Below are 22,285 nucleotides of genomic sequence, written 5' to 3'. Positions count from 1 at the left end.
AGTCACTACTGGAAACTAGGTTCTGGATCCTTGGCCTGAATTAGCATGCACCTTCTTGTGATCCTGTTGGTCTTCCAATAAGGTGGCAATATATGTTACACAACACTATCAGTCTTTTCTTTTGTTTCCTTCTTGTTTCATAAACATAATTTATTATTCTATAATTACTATAGCGATTTTATTACGCATCCGTTGATATTTACATTTGTTTTGAAGATGACATATTGTTGAAATATGTTGGGCGTATCTTCAACTCAATCAGTTTTCCATTTGGCACCAGTTTGAGGTCTGCCTCTTTTTTTAAAAAAAGAAACAAACAAAAAAGTCATGTAATCTATCTATCCAGTGCAGTACATCTTACTGCATGTGCAAATTTCTGGGAGGGACTGAATTGTAACAAACACTGGAAAATCCAGTACTATTTTACCTAAAAACTGGATTGCACAATTTTGTTGCTATGCAATGGCAACAATTCAACGCAGAGATTCCACTCCAGTTGGAAGTATACTTGAACATATATCTATATAATCTTATGACCTGATCCAGCTGCCAAACCTAGATCATGTAGCTTTTTAAAGAATGCCAGAATTCTACCTATCAGCTGTTCAGAAAAAAGAGAGGATTTAGATCTAGTCATTCTTCTTCCTCAGCAAAATGCTGCTTTGTGCCGCTCAAGCAGGCCTGGAGACAAATACTCTGTCCACTTAATAGAAGCTTAATATGTGGAAATGGGCAACTGACGTTTTTGTGCCATGGAGAAAATATCACCTGGTAAAAGGTATCCTATTAAGCTTCTGTTAAAGGGAAAGGCGTGTTTTTTTTTCCCTCTTCAGGCAGTTGGCAACCCTAACATCCTTTAATATTCCTACACATTTGCGGTCAGAAGCAGGAACATAAAAGAACTGTACAATTTTGCTTCTTAATATGAGTTACTTCATACTTGTAGCCATTTACAATAAAGGACTTGATTATTCTATGGTATTTCGACCCCTTCAATTTTTTTTCTTTGAAAGTGTCACTAAAAGAGTGTGGGGGTCAATTAGATCTCCAAGTAATGTGAAAGGAGAGAAAATGAAATATGGCATACTGGGGGATAGAGGAAATACTCATTCAATGAAATAATGGATCCTGTGTTTATGTCACAAGGAAGATAAGGAAGTGTTAACCAATTATATCTTTAGGAGGTTTTGAACTTAAGGTGGGAGGCGATGCATAAGGAAGGCATCACAGGTCTGTAAGAGCCCATAGGAATTAACATGTGGGGGGGCGTTATTAAAATCCTTGACATCGACTCTTAATCATAAACAATAATCCTTAATTTAATTTTATATTTGTTTATGTTAAATTGGAATCATTTTCAAATGTGATTAATTATTTAAAACTTACCAGAGGGCCTATTCAATGCAAATATCATATTAGTAAAGTATTTCTTACAAGAGCGGAAGGGATAAAAGTCTTAAACATATTGTCTTGGCTGCCTGGCTTGTGTACTGTTGAATTAGAACCAGAATTAAACACGCATCCAAGCAGTTACACCCTCCTAAGCCTCTTAGACTTCAGTGGACTTAGAAAGGCGTAACTGTGTTTATGTTGGCAGTGTTAAGCCCATTGATTTCGATTAGAGGACATACAAAATACAATGTGATGAAAACAACTATGTAGAGATTTCTGTCATCTAAATATAACAAAGTATTCTGAGAGCTAAACCACATGAGACAAATTATATGAGGATGCTCAAGTGAAGGGAGATGCACTATTAGCCAGGGAGCATAGTTTGAATTTTCCCTCTCTCTACAGAGCCGGGTATGTCATTCCTCAGAGGGTTTGTTAATTTCCTCTCTCTCACAAGTTTGCTTTAGTTTGCCATTGTAGTGTAGTGATTGCTCTTCAGAGGGTTTGTTAATTTCCTTTTTGGTTGTTGTGGGTTTTCCGGGCTGTATAGCCATGGTCTTGGCATTGTAGTTCCTGACGTTTCGCCAGCAGCTGTAACTGGCATCTTCAGAGGTGTAGCACCAAAAGACAGAGATCTCTCAGTGTCACAGTGTGGAAAGGAAGTTGGCAGGTAATTTGTATCTACTCAGGAAGGTAGGGATGGGGTGAGTCATCCTGTAAGAGTTTCCCAGGGTGTGGAATGCTAACGGCGGGAGGCTTCACTGTATCCTGAGGAGGTTCTTTTGCATATGGATTGGTGCTTGATATGCTAATCTTCTCTGCAGGGCTATTGTTGGGTATAGAGTCTTTTGTTAGCCTGGTGTTTTTCAGGACTGGAACCCATGCTCTATTCATTCTTCAGGTATCTTCTTTCCTGTTGAAATTGTGCTTATGCTTATGAATTTCAATGGCTTCCCTGTGCAATCTGACGAAGTAGTTGGACATGTTGTCCAGTATTTTAGTGTCCTGGAAAAAGCACAACCTTCAAGCAGTATTCAGACCCACCAGAAAAATACAACAGATGCTATGATCAGCAAAAGACAGTAGAGACCCCCTCACCTCTGCAGGAGTATACTGCATACCCTGCAGCTGTGGACAAGTTTACATCGGGACCACAAAAGCGTAGCATCCAGACAAGAATAAAAGAACATGAAAGACACTGCAGACTTGGCCATCTGGAAAAATCAGCAGTGGCTGAACATAGCCTAACTCAAACAGGACACAGTATCCTATTCCAGGACACTTGGGGCGAGGGACTGGATACCTGATTTTCTTGTCTATTTGACTGTTATCCAGGGACTGTTTTTCCTTTGTTTATTTACAATGTATATGTGTTCATTTATGTATCCATTCTTGTAATTTTTGCGCTGTTGCAATATAATATTGGACTTGAGTGTCAGAAAAAACACCTATATCCTTTGTTGTGTTTAGTTATATTAGGAAACTATTGTGGGCCACCCACTTCTGTGGTTCTCCACCCTTTGCCTATACAATGGCAAACTAAGGCAAACTTGTGAGAATATAGGTTAAATGTTTTAAAGCTTTATTCATAAAGTGGTGGAAGGAGCCCTAACTTCTGCCTAATTACAAAAAAGGCCATAGACATGAAATAATGTATTTTACCCTTACTTGTATTTTCCCAGCCAAGAGTCGGCAATAAATGCACCAATAACAGGTGTAAAGTAACACAAACTCGAGAAGGCATGGTATACTGAAGTGGATGTATTCTCATCCCAGTGGAGGAAGTAAAGGAAGTACAACGTCAAAACAGCTGAAGTAAAAAACAAAGAGAATTTACTTGAATAAATAATATGTGAGGTGCAAAGTATGACATTGTTGTGAGACTGCCAATAATAACATCACCATTTTTTTCTGAGAGAGGTTCTTTTATTATTTATTTATTTCATCCGTGAACTCAAGGTGATGAACATAGAGCTTCCAAGAGGTCTCCCATCCAGGCACTAACCAAATCCTGATTTGCTTAGCTTATTTTCTCACAATCTTCTTACACCAAAGATTAAGGCAGGCACACATTGAAAAGATTCCGTTTTCAAAAGCACGGAGAAGTTGCCATGATTGAATTTTGGGCTGTATCACTATCAATAAACATACAGAGCCCATGCCAGGGGAAAAGGTGGCAACTCTCGGCCTAAGTCTCACAAGGCTGGATTCTATGATTCTGCTAATTTGACTCTTCTATTAAAACCCTGTTCACAAGTAACAGTGAATGTTCTTACACACTGTGTACAGTGTACACTTGATTGTTTTTTGTATGTGCATTGAGTAATTCTCATTTTAGAGTCAATGCATGTACATCTGAACATGTGATACAAACCCCACATTTATCCAGGTTCTGGTCCATGGTTTCATTCATAAAGTGAAAATATGTTGGCTCTTTCTTACATACAGATTGCACACGGACAGGCAGGATGTACATGCATTCACTGTAATGTGTAAACAGGGCTTGTGTCTTCCTTCTACAAAAAAGACTTCTTCCAATGGATAATGACTCTTTGAAAAGAAAATCTTCCTCTGAGGAACAAAAGTCTTCTTGTTGTTGTTTAAGGAATTTTTTCTCTGTTGGTGGAAGGGAGATATAGGATCCAATCTATACTCTCTCACCCCTTTTACTTCTGTTTCCCAGCCATGAAATATAACTAACTTTGCTAACAGTGTTCTGGTGTTCCTTCTATTGCTGTCACAAAAGGCAAGAGGTAAGATGCACTCAGAGGTATACTTATAGCCCTTCAATCAATCTTGTTAGCTTATGAGTATATGAGAGAGAAATGTGGTATATGAGGCCATTCAAGATCTGAATGGAAGAAATCAGAAAAGGATTTTTTCTTAACAATTCCTAACATTAATTCCCCTCCTCCAACTCTTCCCGTACCTGAAGTCAAAACAGTTGCCAATGATATGAATGTCCCTCAGAAAAACTTGTGAAAAATGACCAAAGATACATCACGCACCTTTCATGCCATAGTAGGAGAAGCGCTCACAAAACTCGTTCACCACAATGAAGGCAATGCTGAGAGGGTAATTGGTACCACATATTTTCTGTAGAAACAAACCAGAAACTGTGAAACCATGTGAAAACTTGTTTTGGTATTATTGGTATAGCTGACATGACGCACACGCCCTAGAATCCCAGAACCAAATGCACGCCCCTAGATTTCAAATTCAAAACAAGACAGCTGGCCCCAAATAAGTGACTCAAGGGAAATACAAAGCTTCAAATAAATAATGATGCCCTGAGACTGCCAATGAACACAGTAAGTGAAGCGTTATTGAAAGTGAATACGCTTTAAAAATATTTTCCCTTGTGGCATTTTGCCCCCTTTATAAGATCTGTATATTTCTTCCTCCCTAATTTCCTTAATGTTCCCTTAATTTTCTCTGCTACCAAAGGCTCTTGCCTTAGTTCTCTCTCAGTTTGACATATTGTTTTCGAAATCTTAGCTACAGATGGCACAATAACAGAACAGTCAGCACAAAGGGGTGGCTGTAAGAGGTTTTTTTTTTTAAGGATCTATTCTAGATGAAACTGGCATTTTACTAAACTAGAAATAAAGTTTAAGTATGTATGTGTAATGGTTTCAAAGTAATTCTTAAGTGCATTAGTTTCAGATAAGCATGATGGTTTCAAGATAGCACAGATCTTCAAATGTTTATAAAAGGACTGTCACAAAGATTTATTTTCCCCCACTTGCCTCTTATGTGGATTTCATCCACAAAGTAAAACAAAGGCTTCTATTCTCAGCACTTTACTCACAGAATGACTGTTTCCTCTCACACATACAAAAACAGACTTCCACACAGACAGACAGACAGACTGACTCTCTGAGCTCCTTCCTTCATCTACTCTGACCAAACTGCAGTTCACTCCTCCCCCTAGGGTACAGCTACCATCCAATCACAGGACACTTCACATTCCCCATCCAGCCCACTCCTTGCTTTAGAGGCCTGCAGTTTTAATCACAGTAAACATGCATTCAAAATCCCACCTTAAGTAGCTGAAAAAACACAAAAAATATTTCTATGGCAAAATATCCCTGTATATATTTTGTGGGATGGGGGTGTCACAAATATATCTGTAGAAGCTTTGAAAGTTATGTAGACATTCTGGATAAGGTTCCCAGGCACCCTTACCCTCCCAGGGGGAAGGGGTCCCCCGGTACTCACTGGTATGGCAATCTTCACACACATGCTCCTTGCCTGATGTGATGGCGTCACTTCCTGAAGTGACATCATCACACTTAGCATGAAAGTGTTTCTGCTCCTCACAAAGGGTGAATTCTTTTAGAATCGGCATGTTTGGAGTCCAAATTGCCTCCTGTGAAGCACAGGAACACTCCTGCGTGAAGTGCAATGATGTCACTTCAGGAAGTGATGTCTTCGCACCTCAATGGGAGCATGCCTGCCTGCTGCATGCTTACCTAGGTTGCCTGCCGGTGGTGGGCAATAGAGCAAACCGCCAGGAGTTTGCCTGCTACCAGTGGGCATGTGGGAAGCCTAGTTTGGGAACTGAAACCCCAAATGAGAGTCCAGAGTTATGCATGAAGAAGTAGGGTTGCCAATGCTGGGTTGGGAAATTCCTAGAGATTTGGGGGTGGAACCTAGGAAGGGCAGAGTTTGGGGAGGGGAAGGACTTCAGCAGGGTATAATGCCATAATATCCACCCTCCAAAGTAGCCATTTTCTTCTTTTTTTTAGTCTCAAGAGCAGTTATAATTTGTGGAGATCTCCAGGAAATACTTGGAGTTTAACAATCCTATGAAGTGGCAGATGAGAATCTTCACTATGGACATTTGAAAGAAAAGTTTTGAGTGCACATCAAAAAAGTGCTGAATCTGGTTGAACAATGTATTTTGTTTTCCAGAAAGTTAATTTTACTTGAGCTACAAGTTCTTACCAGAGAAATACAAACATGTATGTAGTACATCTGTCTAGCTTTAGCCTCCCCTCCACACATTTTCGCATCTACAAACTGTTCCATGCAGGTGTTATTGGCTATGTTGTGAAACTTGTGTGTACTTACGCAGTTACATAAGAGATTTTTACAGTGCAGCCAATAGTGGTTTCATGGGGCAGTTAGTGGATGTGAAAACAGTGGGGGGGGGGAGGGGAGGCTAAAGCCCCTTTTCCCTGTATGCTGTGGTAACAAACAGAAAAAGTTAGTGTCCATCTGGGAGTAACAAAACTGTCATCATGCATGTGGTACAAAGTCCTTATGACCCCCAACAAAAACAAGGACTTTGTTTATTTGTTTACTTCATCTATATCCCACTGTTTTCCCCAATGGGGACCTAAGGTGCCTTACATAATTCTCCTTTCCTCCATTTTATCTTCACAACCACCCTGTAAGGTAAGTTAGGCTGAGAGTGTAATGGTCCAAGGTCACCCAGTGAGCTTCCATGGCATAGTGTATGATTTGAACCTGGTTCACCCAGACACTGGTCTAACACTCTAACCACTGCACCACATGGAAGCTTGATACTCTAAGGCAGAAAAAGAAAAGGGAAAAACAAAAAGGGTAATTTCAGACCTAGGACTCGGGTTTCCAGGCATTAAACACTGAGACATAACTACGTGACTGAAAAGGTTCTGACACTAATATTTCTTTCGGAGCCAGCTTCCTCTTGTCCTCAACTTTGTGATGCTTCACTGTACAACAAGGAAACAATGCTAGCTGGCATTTGTCCCAGAGTGCTGTTGCATCATTGTGCTGTTATCCCAGGATATAAAGGGTCAGAATAGTGTCCAAAGAAATATAAGCCCAGCTGACAGTGAAAAAGAAATCCAGTGTTGCTACCATGGGTCTGACAGCAATTAACTGTGTTCTCTTTCAAAGTTATTACTGAAATTAGGCACCTTATTGAGACTTGCACTTTCTTACATGATATTGGATTGGTGCATAAAGGAGAGAACTCCTTGAGAAACATGTGTGTTCTCTTTCATGGAAGGTCTCACTTTATCAAGTTTATGCAATCATTCTGTTAAAACTTGGACAAATGCAGTATAATATAACCATACTAAACTCTCTTTTGAGCATTAATTCATTCTGTATCATGGTTGGGCTCATTTTCTCATTATTGTAGGAAACAATTATCTTCTTTCAGGGAACAATTATCCTCTCACAAAATAGATAGCTTCTGTCTAGCATTGCTAAATGCATTGTACACTTATAAGGCCAAATGACATGTGATGCTCAGTTATGCGTTGTTCATCCCTTTTATTTTTGTTTCACAAAATGTTGCCACAGAGGCTGCAAACTAAAGCTAAAGACCAGCACATGGTGGTGGTGGGCGGGGAGGGTTCTTAACTCTTTCCCTTCAAACAATTCTAAAAATTGACAAGTTGCAAGAAAAAATATATCTTTTCTCTTGTAGAAGAAAAGCAGGTGGGGGAAGATATGAGATTTCAGTGGATGAACAGCACAAAAGAAAGGCTTAAGAAACCTTTCATCCTTTACCAGTCTTCTGCTTTATTATTTATTTGCTATATTTGTAAACTGCCTTTCAACTATAATGACTCCTAAAGTTGTTTACATAATAGAAATTCAAATAATTCACAATTAAAATAATAAAGCGAATCAGTTGTGATGGAAGATGGAGGCGCTAGCATATATGTGATGATTCAATCCTGTGTCCCCAACCAGCTAGATGTTCTGGCTGCTGTTGTTCTCTTCTACAGTGGGGTAGCGGGTGGGGGGTGGTAGGGCCAGAAAATATACATCTTTTACTTTCTGAAGGGTGCCACTGAACAGAGTCCTGCAGCATCTGGCATTAGTCTTACCTAAGGGATGGATCCTCTGCTTGTCTGATTGTGAATGACATTTGCCAATCTTTGACAGTTGCAGAGGGGAATGTTCAGCCTTTCTTTCCACCCACCCACTCCATGTGTACTGACCACTGCTGTTTCCCTCTGCACATGGCTGGTGGCAGCCTTTGCGTTTTTTAAAGCAAAACGAGGCAGGAACAATCTATACGCTACTGAGCGTCACATGTAGTTTGGCCGCACAGAGCATTTGAAGTCAAAAACAGAACTTCTAGCTTCGTATTTGATGTGATTCAAGAAGCACATGCATTAAGATCACCGAATTAACAGAAGATTGATTTATATCTCATAATTGAGAATGGAATTAAAAATATGAATATGATTCCTAATCAAGTGTGTTTAGACTTCAGCTGGTAGCAACACTAGACTTTTTGCTTCCTACACATCTTGAAAATCTGAGCATTGCTTCTTCTCGCAAAGTGGGATCAGGACGGAGCCCACAATTTCCATTGGGGCTGTGTACTAGGAGGAGAGCACTTAACATTTCCCTTGCCTAACATTTCCCAATCACCTGTCCCAGCTGTTTCCCCCTTTTTGCATGTTCTAAAACCTTGGTTACAAAATATATAGACTCCTAATCATCTAGAAAGCTTTATTGTGACTTTTATCATCTTCATTTTAAAATCTGAAACAGTTACCTCCCTATGGCCCAGTCCTTCCTGATCTTCTCCCTATATGTGATGCAAGATCAAGATCACACCTTCCTGCTGCTCCCAACTGCTGTGCCTGTCCCTTAGAATATCCACACAAGGGCATAAGGTTAACAGAATGTTTTGTATGAAACATCCAATGTAATCAAGTTCCAGCAGCATGACTGATTCTTTCATTGTGTAAAAGAACTTGATGTTTTTCAGGGCTCTTTACACTCATTACATTGGATTGAATCATTACAGCCATGAATGAATGGCCGGCAAGGCACACATGCATACTTGGATGAATGGAGAGCATGATCTTGTTCCCCTGCTACACAGAGGGAGAAGAGTCAGGCAGAAAGCATCATCTAATCCAGGTCAAATACGAGATACATGTATGTGTTCTGGATGACTCTGGCTTAGCCTGATTCAGATATAGGCAGGCACTTAAGAAGCCCTGAGCATCTAATTAGCTTTCCTATATCAAATCGTTTAACTCCAGGCAAAAAGTACACCACAGAAAATGTTTTAGGTTTGTTACTGGGTATAGTAAGACTATTACCGAATCTCTGCTTCCATTCTAAGCCTTTATTAACAAAAGATGATTATTCAGCATTCTTAAGATCAGCTCAATCTACGGAACATCATACCATCCATTATAACAACACAGATGATTAAAGGAGAGCAATTACATGAATCCAAGAAAGTATTTTACCCAAAGACAAGGTCACAGGCAAGGAGCCCTTTTTAGGAAGAAGCTCCCAATCAATTCAGCTTCTCATATCTATAGGGTTTCAGAACCATCTCCTAACAATAACTTACTGTCCAAAGTGCTCACATTCTTGGATAACTTATTATCATATAACCAAACACCAGATAAGGCTATCTATATTTGAAACATTTTCTTAAAGTATATCAAAATAGTTCATTCTTGCTACTTTTTATCTTGTTTGTTTGTTTGTTTGTTTGTTTGTTTGTTTGTTTGTTTGTTTGTTTGTTTGTTTGTTTGTTTGTTTGTTTCAGATTTGTATTCCGCCTACCCCGCGAGAGGGCTCAGGGCGGATAACAACATATTGAAAATACAATTAAAAAATTCATCTACATTAAAAACAACACATTTAAAACAGGATGGTGGACAGCATTCACAGGGAGGGTTAAGATTTATACACCCCTTTTTCCAGGCCAGCGGAGGCCCAGCCTCAGCCATATGCGTGGCAGAACAACTCTGTCTTGCAGGCCTGGTGAAAAGATAATAGGTCCTGCCGGACCTTGATTTCAGCAGACAGAGTGCTTCACCAGGTGAGAACCAGGACCGGGACTTAACAAAATCTACGTAAAATTAGTGATTACAAGTTTCTTACATGTATGAATATCTTTTGACGCTCAACCAATACACCCATCCTTGAATTATATGACATTGTACATTCTTGTCATTCTCAGACTTTCTGTGGAGTTGGACCTCAACACATTGTATATATTCATATGGCTTAGACAGCTCTTCTAATCTACACAAGGCCATTAAACTCCTCTGCTTCATGCCCCTGTTACTTCTCTGTTTCATGACCCTCTAGAATAGGCCTCTACAGGCCCTTTGTGGAATGTCTAGCTATGGGGCCAGGCTAGCCCTGTTTCTGTGTGCAAAAGCATCTTCTATGATTTTCTTGGTCAAATCCAGCAATTGTTCTCCTATAGTTCTAGCTATATTTGTAACATAAAGAAAACAATTTTTTAAAAACTATTGCTGTAATTTATTTATATTTAGTTTAAGGAAATGTTTATATCCCTCCTTTCCTCATGGCTCAGGACTAGAGATGGGCACGAACAGCAATATGAACAAAAAAAAGCCATGAACAGCCAATCTGCTATTTGCGAACAAGCTGTTCATGAGGCCCCATTCTAAATGAACAGGTGGTCACTGCAAGCCTCGTTCATTGCTGTTCATCTAGCCAGACAGTCTGGCACCTGCAATCAATTCCCTTGGCAACTTAGGCAGGGATTGTTTGAACTCTGTCTGAACTCCTGCTGTTGCCCTGGAAACCCCAATCTAAGCCCAATTTAGCAGGTCTTCCTTTCAAGTGTAGAGCTCCAAATTTGTTACAACAAGAGAGCAAAGAGCAGGGGGGAGGGGGCTGCCAGCTCTGACTTTGTAGACAGTGGAGAGACAGTTGCTGTTGGCATTTTGATAGAGAGAGTGCATTGGAGCTTGAATTTTCTTTGTGTGGTGGGATACAGATCTACCTCTTTAAGTTCCAGGGCTGCTGCCAGGCTCTGGACCAAGCTATTATTTATTATTGGTACCTTTCTTGCTGCCTGTTCAGGTCAGGTTTCTGGGAGTGGTGCGGTAGGGATCTTGACTTGGATGATGGCTGGAGGAGAGCCTGCTGGCCCCCACAGCCAACCACGAACATGTTCGTGATCAGGGCCATGTTCATGGTTGTTCGTGAGTCCCTGCTTGTGGATGGCAACGAACAATGAACATCATGTTTAGGTTTTTTTCCTGTTCATGCCCATCTCTACACAGGACAGCTTAGAATTAAAACATTAAAATTTAAAACCAACTAAGTAAAAATCTCTGGTCGTTTCCAAACAAACATGGATGTCGGCCCTAGGGGACAACTCGTTCCTGGAATGGGTTAGACAATGAATCTCTTTAGATGCCAAAACTGCGTAGTGTGAAAAAAAGTTCATCTCAAAAAAGTTTTAAAGCATAGGCTAAGTTTTAAAATGGTTGGCTTTTCCAGATGATTTTTTTCATGCAATAAGCATGCACGTTACTCATTTGTTGCACAGACCATCTTTGCTCAAGGAATTGTTGCTGGAGGAATGTTACATTTCCCCCACCACTCAAGGCATTATATTTAATATCATATTCAGAGGACCTTCTCAAAGTGCTTTGGCTTTCACAGGTTAGGCAAATAACTACGAGAGACAGTACATTCTCTGTAGTGGCCCAGAATTCCCTCTGTAAGGATACCAACCTTTAATAAATTTATTAATAAAGTAAGCTAGACATGGAGCATAGAAAGGAAATTAAACTGGAATCATATTTCTCATTTTCTTTGGTGATTGTCAAAGGTACCCCAAATAATTATAACGGAACTATCTTGGCTTTAAATGCCTGGACGGCAGCTGGCAGGTATTTGCCTCCGGATGTCCTGAAAAATCTCAGGAGGGCTGCTGAGTGTATGGATGCCAACTTCATGACAGCAGTCATATGGCTTGTCCATGACATGTTATAAGAAAAAAGAACACCCAGGTACCGAAATGTATTGACCTGCTCAATTAAGTGGCCATCCATGTTCCATGGGAAGTGATGAGGTGGGACACCTTTACAGAATATCATAACTTTGGTCTTTTGATAGTTAATATCTAAAGACTCCCAATGAGAGCAATAAAGCACAAATTCATCTAGTAAACGTTTCAACCCCATGTGAGTTCGTGAGATCAACACAGCATCATCTGCATAGAACAGATTGGAGATAGGAGTCTGGAATAGGTGAGGGGGATGGAAGTGTTCACCAGAAAGTTTGCTTTCAATATCGTTTATATATAAATTAAAAAGAAAAGGGGCCAAAAGTAATAATAAAGTAGATACCAACCTACTTTAATAAATTTTAGGCACCAGGTTGTCTGAGCATTTAAGATTAATCTTTTTGCTACTTCTCATTGTGATTTGTAGCTCTGTATCTTTTTCTATGGCTATTTATTGTTGCTTATAACTATTGTATAATAATAATAATAACTACAACATATAATAATAACATTAGATTTATATACTGCCCTTCAGGATGACTTAACATCCACTCAGAGTGGTTTACAAAGTATGTCATTATTATCCTCACAACAAACACCCTGTGAGGTGGGTGGGGCTGAGAAAGCTCCAGAGAACTGTGACTAGCCCAAGGTCACCCAGCTGGCTTCAAGTGGAGGAGTGGGGAATCAAACCCGGCTCTCCAGATCTGAGTCCCGCGCTCTTAACCACTACACCAAACTGGCTCTTTAACACTGTTTAAATCATTATTTTGGTTGTATTTGTAGTCAACTGAAAAATTAAACTACTAGGAAAATTCTTTGGTATTGAAATGCAGGGGAGGGTGGTATAGAAAGCTTTAAAGTAAATAAATATTTTATTGCTGGGGGAAATATTGTTCTCTTTGTTATGGATGTAGTTATTTCTTTATCCATCCTATCTCTTAGGAAAAGATTTCCAAGGAGACTAACAACATTAGACCATTATCTAACTTCATAAGAATGAAATGATAAAAGGTAAATAAAAAATCAATTAACCACTATCACTAATACAATACAACAGACCAAGTAGCAATAGGCAAAATTGGTTCAAGAAAAAATAAGAGGAAGAAGAAAAATTAAGGAAACCAGACACCAACATAACAAAAATAAATCAAACAAAAGCCTGCTTGAATGTTAACAAAAATATCTAAGCTGGGCACTAGGTAAGTACCTGCAGAGAGGGACTTCCTGAGAAGACCCTGTCTCTGGCAATCTCTCACCTTGCCTATGATAGGCACACACAAACTGGAGCACCGTAATATCCTTTTATCCCACAAATGCGGTGAAATGTGGTCACAGGCTCCTTTTTTTAACATCACTTATGATGAGTAGTGTATCTACTCCTCTCTACAGCTAAGTAATTTATTTTTTATTTGAAAGGTTTGGGTCTTTTAGAAAATATTATTAAATTATCAGCTTTTTAGTTATTCCAAAGATGAGAGCTCCCTTGTTATAAGCCAGCATGCCCTCCCTCTCCCAGTCCCTCTTTTTTGTAAAACTCTTAAGTGGCAAACACCAACAAGTGTACCTCACACAACCTGCTGTATCAGTGCCCTGCCTTTTTGTGAAGTGTTTGCCTTCTAAAAGTGTACTTATTGTTTATTTATCTACTTCTAGAAAGTCTGCATATTTTTCTCTCCCTTGCTTGAGTGCACAAGGATGAATTGCAAAGCTTCTCACGCATTACATGGGAATATGATATCACCCTAATTGTGTTGGATTGGGACAAGCACTAATACAGTGCTAAGAATGAAATCAATGTTTCTCTAATAATCTAGAAAAGTTCAGGAACTCTTGCCCTTGGAGAGCAAATAAAGGGAAAAAGTTGTTTCCAAAAGTGCGACAGTAGGCAGGCACTAATCAAATGATTATTGCTTGCCAGCTGAATTTAGGAACTATCCCCACTTTTGAAATAAACTGAGTAAAAATGTGGATCCACCACCTCCTTCATCCAGATATACCATTCTTTTTTATCACAATAAGAAAATATTTGCGGTGCATTTTCCAGGCAAAAAACAAGAAGCGCTGAGGTAATTCCCAAAGAAACCATTGGCTCATTAATCTCCTCATTTGTCTGAATTGCTTTTTTAGCAGATTAATCAGGTTAGCAAGAGAAGATTTCTTTTTGAACTTTTCAATGCTAATTCCAACATTAGGCAAGAGGTAATGCTTGTCTGTCTGAGGCAGAGCACACCAGGGAGGGGGAAGACAGAAAGCTCTCTAGAATTTTCCTGGGAAGTTAAAAGAAGCAAAAAACTAAGTCAGCTATAATACTTACCGGGGATTTTTTCTCAGCAGGGCAAACACCTTTTGGAGCATTATCCCCTGTAGGAATAAAAGTGAACGTATTTTCCTTAGATTCTTTTTTCTGTAAGAGGTCCATGCTGTTTTTCACTTTGCCTCTCACAACAGTTTGCTGTCGTGGTGAGTTGGCTGGGAAGACTTCCAACTAGTGTGGCTTGGAGTTTAGTTCAGATTTAAGTTAACCCTGATTGTGCACATTTCTGCTGTGCTGAAGGAAACGGACAGTGATACTATGAGGGATAAGAACACAGGTAAAGAGGACCAAGTGAGCAATCCTTCAATCGCTAGAGTCACAGAGCTGTCATCCGCACCTGTGGGCAGGGCTGTTCAGCTGCTTTGACACACTTCAGGTATTCTGAGCAGACAGATGTTGTTGAGCCAAGCAAGATGCAGCTGAACAATAATCCCTGTTCCAAACGCTGAAACTCATAATCAGGTGCAAGGTCTGTGGCTTTGAGCCATCTCAGCTATAATAGTAGGCTTATTCTGCAGGAACCACAGGCGTCCCTGCCTATTTGAAAGTAGCTGGCTGAAGCAAAATGATGTATTGAGCTCCCAGAGCAAATGAGCACTGCACAGCTTACACTTAGCTTTCTGCTGCTCATTTCCTCTTCAGATTTTAGCTCTCAAAAGATTCTGGTGACTCAGAGCTAAACTGTTTCTCACCAAACTTCCCGAAGGAAGAACAAGATGTAAGGGAAAGGTATAACAAATAAATGTGAAACCCTTTTTGCATTCTCTGCTAAATCTCTCCTATTTGGCTTTCACCCATACAGAAACCAATGATAGTGTAGGTATAAAGGGATCTTCCTGTATACGCCATTGCAAAGATGCAGGCAGTGCACAAGGCTTCCTTGTAACTGTATTTGTGTTTGTGGGAGGCTTTAAATAGGACCATGTATTTATGTTTTGGGTTTTATGTTTGGGGTTTTATATCCTCCCTTATTTTTAGAGGCTTCAACCCTGTTTCTGAGAGGCTTTGAATATCCAGGAGATAAAGATAATGAATGAAATATTTTTGTATTGGTTTGGGGGGGGGGCAGGGTTAAGGTTAAACTACTGTATAACAAACAGAGAATAAAAATGTGTATAAGCTGCCCAGCCACTTGCTACTAACTGCTTCAAAATTTGGAGTACTTTGCCCATGTTACCACACACATACTTCCATAACAGCACTGGTGTCAAATTCTCTGCATCTAGTCCCCTTTTAGCTCAATTTTAAACAAAATCAAAACACCTCACTGCCTCTCTACCCTCAGAACATATCAATTAAAAACAAACCAATCGATCTCCCAATATTGTTCAATAAACTCAGCTCAGAGCATTTGTGTTTTTATGGGAGAGGAAAGCAGTATAGGAGAGAAGCACAGCTGGCTGACAGGTCTATAAGAAATGAAATTCACTGCTGTTAGAACTGCTGCTAAGCCAGCTAACGGTTTTTCTGGTATGTTTTTGGTTCTGCTTAAGTATTTTGAACCTTGTCACCATTGCTGTGGCAGCAGCTCCTGTTATGCATGTGGTCCTTTCAGCGCTCAGTTCTAAACTTCTTCAGACATAGAGAGGAACAGAAATGCACTCACTGGCATCTGTGCATTCAGCCAAACATCTCCTGTGTCACTCTGTGCATACAAGTGTATATGCTTAGGCTCTAAGAGATCAGGATTTTTGCAACAATCCTTTTCATGTGGAGGATTCTATGAATGCACACTTGCATGGACATAGGGGCTGGCTGCAGATGTTTGATTGAACTTCAGTAATGGAGGCAGTGAGTTCATGTTTTGTGAAACAGCAAACTAGTGTTTGAAGAGGGCTAAAGATGTTGAATTACGGCCAATGCTTTCGTTATTTCGTATATAAATCCCCAAGCTCTCTGCTCATGTGCAGAGAAGGAAAGGTGTTCCAAAAAAAGAAAAATTTAATCTTTGTTTTACAGTTGTTATAAATAGGCTAGTTCCACATGTCAACCCACCTAAATTACACACTTGTTTGTTATCAGAGTGGACCAAACTGCTTATTACTTCCATAGTCATGTCGGTATGCAAACAAAAAACATTAGTTCCAATGGGCACTGCTCACTTCAGGAATATCCACGACAAGAGATCTTACTGGATTTCACATCAGATTTTTTTTTTAAAAAAAATATGATTACTAATTAGTGTTACTTTGAATTCCAAGATGATCATATAGGAAACCTCTCCCCCAAAACAAAGCTCAGCAGCAGGTGGCCTTGGGTAAGCTAATCTCTCAGCCCCAGCTCCCCAGCTGTATTGTGGGGGTAATAATAACACTGACTTTGCTCACCACTCTGAATGGGGCACTAATCTGTCCAGAAGGGTGGCATGTAAGCTCACTGTTGTTGTTGTTAAAAATTTGTCAAAAAGATTGTTGGCACATACACGATTTTTGCTGTGTGTGTCGTTCCACCTATTCTCCAGGGCTCTGAACCAATTCTGGGTATTCTGTTCTCAAAAGAACTCCAGAGACTGGCCAACCAATCAAAGCCCATGGAAATTCATTGAATGAGGGGGGGGGGGTGAACCACCTCCGCTTAAAAATGACAGGATTGATACATTTTTCTTTGGACAAGAATATCACAGGTCTGGATACAAGCATAAACTGAGTTAGGATTTTTCTTTTGGGCTTTTTAGTTAGGATTTGGGGTCAGAGCAGGGTAGGAACCTTGTTTTAAGGAAGTAAATAAGCATCCTGTGAAGGGCCCATCTAAAACCTAACTTTTCTGGTACTGAGGCCAGGTTCTCTGAAAGTTTAAGAGAATGTTGAGTCAGCTGTGATAAAGAGATTACTAAGGAATTTTAAATGCTGAGGTGCCTGTCTGGAGGGAAAGCATGCATTTCTCTTCTCAGTATCTGTGTTTGGTCACCTTAGGCTCAGGTTCAACAGGTAACTTCCAGTGGGAGAAAACATAAACTCTGGAGAGTGGAGTGTAATGTATTGTCGAAGGCTTTCACGGCCGGAGAACGATGGTTGTTGTGGGTTTTCCGGGCTGTATTGCCGTGGTCTTGGCATTGTAGTTCCTGACGTTTCGCCAGCGGCTGTGGCTGGCATCTTCAGAGGTGTAGCACCAAAAGACAGAGATCTCTCAGTGTCACAGTGTGGAAAAGATGTGGGTCATTTGTATCTACTCAGGAGGGGTGGGGTTGAGCTGAGTCATCCTGTAAGAGTTTCCCAGGGTGTGGAATGCTAATGGCGGGAGGCTTCACTGTATCCTGAGGAGGTTCTTTTGCATATGGATTGGTACTTGATGTGCTAATCTTCTCTGCAGGGCTATTGTCAGGGATAGAATGTTTTGTTAGCCTGGTGTTTTTCAGAACTGGCAACCATGCTCGGTTCATTCTTAAGGTTTCTTCTTTCCTGTTGAAGTTTTGCTTATGCTTGTGAATTTCAATGGCTTCCCTGTGCAGTCTGACAAAGTAGTTGGAAGTGTTGTCCAGTATTTTGGTGTCCTGGAATAAGATACTGTGCCCTGTTTGAGTTAGGCTATGTTCAGCCACTGCTGATTTTTCAGGTTGTCCAAGTCTGCAGTGTCTTTCATGTTCTTTTATTCTTGTCTGGATGCTACGCTTTGTGGTCCCGATGTAAACTTGTCCACAGCTGCAGGGTATACGGTATACTCCTGCAGAGGTTAGGGGGTCTCTACTGTCTTTTGCTGATCGTAGCATCTGTTGTATTTTTCGGGTGGGTCTGAATACTGCTTGAAGGTTATGTTTTTTCATAAGCTTTCCCATCTGATCAGTAATTCCTTTGATATATGGCAAAAACACTTTTCCTGTGGGAGACTGTTTTTCTTTGGTTGTTTGATTCATCCTGGGTTTGATTGCTCTTCGGATTTCATTTCTGGAGTAGCCATTTGCCTGAAGTGCGTGGGTTAGATGATTAATTTCCTCATTGAGAAAGTGCGGCTCACATATCCGTCTTGCACGATCCACTAATGTTTTCATTATGCCTCTTTTTTGTCGGGGGTGGTGATTGGAGTTTTTGTGTAGGTACCGATCAGTGTGAGTTGGTTTCCTGTAGACCTTGTGACCTAACTGAAAGTTTGCTTTGCGGATGACCCAGGTATCCAGGAATGGGAGTTTTCCCTCGATTTCTTTCTCCATGGTGAATTGTATGTTCAGGTGGATGTTGTTGAGATGATTCAAAAACCCCATCAATTCTTCCTCCCCATGGCTCCAAATGATAAATGTATCATCCACAAACCAGAACCATACACTAGGTTTGTGGGGTGCTGATTCTAGAGCTGTTTTTTCAAAATGTTCCATGTAGAAGTTTGCTATAACTGGGCTGAGGGGGCTCCCCATGGCCACCCCATCCATCTGTTCATAGAATTCGTTGTCCCATTGGAAGTAACTGGTTTGAGATCTCTGTCTTTTGGTGCTACACCTCTGAAGATGCCAGCCACAGCCGCTGGCGAAACGTCAGGAACTACAATGCCAAGACCACGGCAATACAGCCCGGAAAACCCACAACAACCATAGTGGAGTGTAAGTCGGTTTGTACATCTGTTCTTACTATTCATTCCATACTAAATAGGGCAGCCAACCTCCAGGTAGTGGCTGGAGATCTTCTGGAATTATAACTCATCTCCAGACCACAAAGATCAGTTCCACTGGAGAAAATAGCAATTATACCCCACTCCATAGCATTATACCCACTGAGGTCTCTCCTCTCCCAAACCTGCCCTTTCCAAGATCCGCCTCCCAAATTTCCAAGAATTTCCCAACCTGGAACTGGCAATCCTAATACTAAATCTTCAACTGTTTCTACAATTTATGTCATGTAAATAAATCTTTGGTTCTTCTATTCCATCTGCGTGCTGTCTATCCAGTCAAAATTGCTGTGGGAAAGGGGTTTCTAATCACCTCGCTATCAAATACCACATTATTATGGTCACAAATAAAAGCCCTTTAGGGAACACAAAGCTAACACACTACCATCCAGTTGATAAAAGTTTGTGTGTCTCCCCCTCCCCCTTTTATTAATATTGTGGCAGCTGGGGTTTAAGCACAAGGAAAGGAGAGGCCAGAGGATGGTTGTAATAAGACAGCATTCAGTCCAAAGAGCCTTTTCTTACCTCAGAACTATTCCCCTCAGCTCTCCCTCCTTCTCCTTCCCCCATCACATCAGGGCTATGCCAGAAATAAAATCAGTGGCAGTCCAACCCATGCAGTCACAATATACAACAAGAGTGGTGACAACCAGATGCTAACCGTCACTGGGTCTATCATAGAAGCTTTGAGTGACTTTCTAAAGAGCACAGCTACAGCTACAAGGTGTCATAAGAAGGCAAATGTCTTCCTCCATCAGCATTTCTGATCTTTTTGGAAGGTTTTCACTAGCAGTTATATACCAGCAAATATAGCAATAACATCCAAAGTAAAAATACCACCCACACACTGAAATTTAAAAGAATCTGCCCTATCCTGGGGCAGAACTACATATTCACTACAGAGCTGCTGTAGAAAATGGCAGCCCCTGTTCTCTGTAAAGTAATGTTTAGATCTGTATTGTGATATCATCCCCACATGAATTTTTGCGCTTCCATTCTGTATCATTGGCTGCCACAGGCAGAAGTTGGAAACCACACATTCGGATGACATCACAACAGAAAGTAAATGTGCCTAAATGAAATTTTGTTGAAATGGAAGAGGTGAACCTGGAATTTGTATTTTTTGGTCACAGCTCTTGTTGTTCATAGCACATATTTCTGTCCTCCACTGAAATGCAACATGAGGTTAAGGCTTATTTTATTGGTTCATTTAAGTGTGTTTTTGGTATTTTATTTACAAGAGTGAGGTGTGATTCCAAACTAGATATGGGAATATCCATGAATGCATCTCTTGAATGTTTCTGATTAAATAGCACACATTCATGCCCATTTGGATTGAGGCTATAGTGTGTAGAAGCAGTTGTTATCGCTTTCCCCCACAATGCATTTTCCACTGCAGTTTGCAGTTTGCTTGCAGGGTGCCTGATCTTTTCCCCAAACTGGAATAATAGCAGACCTCCCTCCCGCATGTCATGGCCCTAGTCCAATTCCCCTCCACGCACATACTGCTGTTAATTAGCAAGAAAACACTCCATTCATGGATTCCCCCAACATCGTCTCTAGTTTGGCCCTAAGTAAGGCACATTTAACTTAAAAATTACCTCACCAGCAAATGAATGAGCTTATATTACTAACCCAACTCTGCCATTAGTTTGTTATCTTTCTATACCACAAAAGTCTTGTAGTTTTATTCTGGGAATTTCTCTTCTGTCCAAGCTGATTTAGACTCATTTTGTTTTTTCTCCTTTTCTGTCTTATGGATTCTTTGCAAGGCTGCTTCTGAAATCACACTTAGGCTCCATCTACATGTTGCAAAGTCCCCATGTTTTGGGGGGACATAACAAACACACCACATGTGTGATGGGGGCTTTGTGCCTCTCAGATGCTCACCAGCTGTTTTCTGTTTGTGACCAAAGCAGGCAGAGAGAAGCAGCCTCTCCCCACTGCTGTTTTTGCATCTGGAAATTACCTAATGGAGCCCATATTGGCTCTTTTGTAAAAATTATATTTATTATGGGGCTAAATGTAAGTTTCACAATAGAATCAATAGTGGTTCCAAGGGTTTTGCAGATGCAAAAACACCATGGGGAGTGGCTAAAGCTGCTTCTCCCTGACTGCTTTGGTCACAGAGAGCCAGTTTGGTGTAGTGGTTAAGAGTGCGGGAGGGCAATCTAAACTCCCCTCTGTTTGGAGATCAGGGGGTGGGGCCATCGGCCATGTGACCACTTTTAAGAGGTGCCGGAACTCCATTCCACTGCGTTCCCGCTGAAAAAAAGCCCTGCTTATGATCATTGTGACTTGAGTGTCAGTTTGGTGTAGTGGTTAAGGGCGGCAGGACTCTAATCTGGAGAGCCGGGTTTGATTCCCCTCTCCTCCACTTGAAGCCTTGGGTGACCTTGGGCTAGTCACAGCTCTCTGGAGCTCTCTCAGCCCCACCCACCTCACAGGGTGATTGTTGTGGGGATAATAATAACATACTTTGTAAACCACTCTGAGTGGGCATTAAGTTGTCCTGAAGGGTGGCATATAAATTGAATGTTGTTGTTGTTAACTTTCTACAATAAGGAAACTCTTCCTGGAGAAGGAGTCATGCCACTGTGAAAAGTCACTGTGCAAGGAATCTAAGTAATGCTGACCACAACACAGTCTTGGTACAGTGACAAGCCATACAGAACTGCCTCCACACCACCGTTTATATTTCAATGAGATTGTTTTGCTAATAGATAAAATCAATACTGAGGCATGTCACTAAATAACTAATAGTTAGGATCATGAGTAATAAGCCTTAATTCACTATTTCAAATATGACATAGGCTAATAGTGGCAAACCAGTTAACAATAGGATTTCTGTACCTTTAACGATTCAATAAAAGAAGGAATTTTAGTAGGTTCACCTGCTGGTATCCATTATTCTGTTCAGCTGTTAAATGAACAGGAATCACAAGCTAGACTGAGTCCCAAGAATCTATTACTTCACTGATTTTTTTCCCGTCAGCACACACACATACAGGTTAGAGAAAACAATTGAAAACATTGAGATCCAAAGCCACATTCATATGCAAGAGTCAGTTGAAGAAAAGATAACCACAATGGCCCAACCACACAACAGCAGTAGTAGAGACAAGGCAATTTTTCTAAACAGGCTAAGCAGCATGCAATTGCGCCTTTCTTCTGCAGTCAGAAATATTCGCTCAGAGTGTGGACACATCACAATGCATCTGGTT

The 22,285-nt window shown here is 40.6% G+C and overlaps 1 protein-coding gene across 1 annotated transcript in view; it reads right to left on the bottom strand.

Annotated features, from left to right (window-relative positions):
• The window catches only part of SLC15A2 (solute carrier family 15 member 2), a 77,745-nt gene extending 63,044 nt beyond the window's left edge, over window positions 1-14,701 (bottom strand). The window contains exons 1-3 of the mRNA XM_054973012.1: window positions 14,469-14,701; window positions 4,401-4,488; window positions 3,061-3,202 (exon numbers count right to left, since the gene is read on the bottom strand). Of these exons, the coding sequence (XP_054828987.1) occupies window positions 3,061-3,202; window positions 4,401-4,488; window positions 14,469-14,573 (335 nt within the window). The 5' untranslated portion in view covers window positions 14,574-14,701. The remainder of the gene's footprint in view (window positions 1-3,060; window positions 3,203-4,400; window positions 4,489-14,468) is intronic.
• Between the last annotated feature and the right edge of the window lie 7,584 nt (window positions 14,702-22,285).

Source organism: Eublepharis macularius, chromosome 2 (assembly GCF_028583425.1).
Source record: "Eublepharis macularius isolate TG4126 chromosome 2, MPM_Emac_v1.0, whole genome shotgun sequence".
In the NCBI taxonomy this organism is placed as follows: Eukaryota; Metazoa; Chordata; class Lepidosauria; order Squamata; family Eublepharidae; genus Eublepharis; species Eublepharis macularius.
The sequence above is the reverse complement of the archived record's forward strand: the minus strand, read 5'-3'. Positions and strand labels throughout refer to the sequence as shown.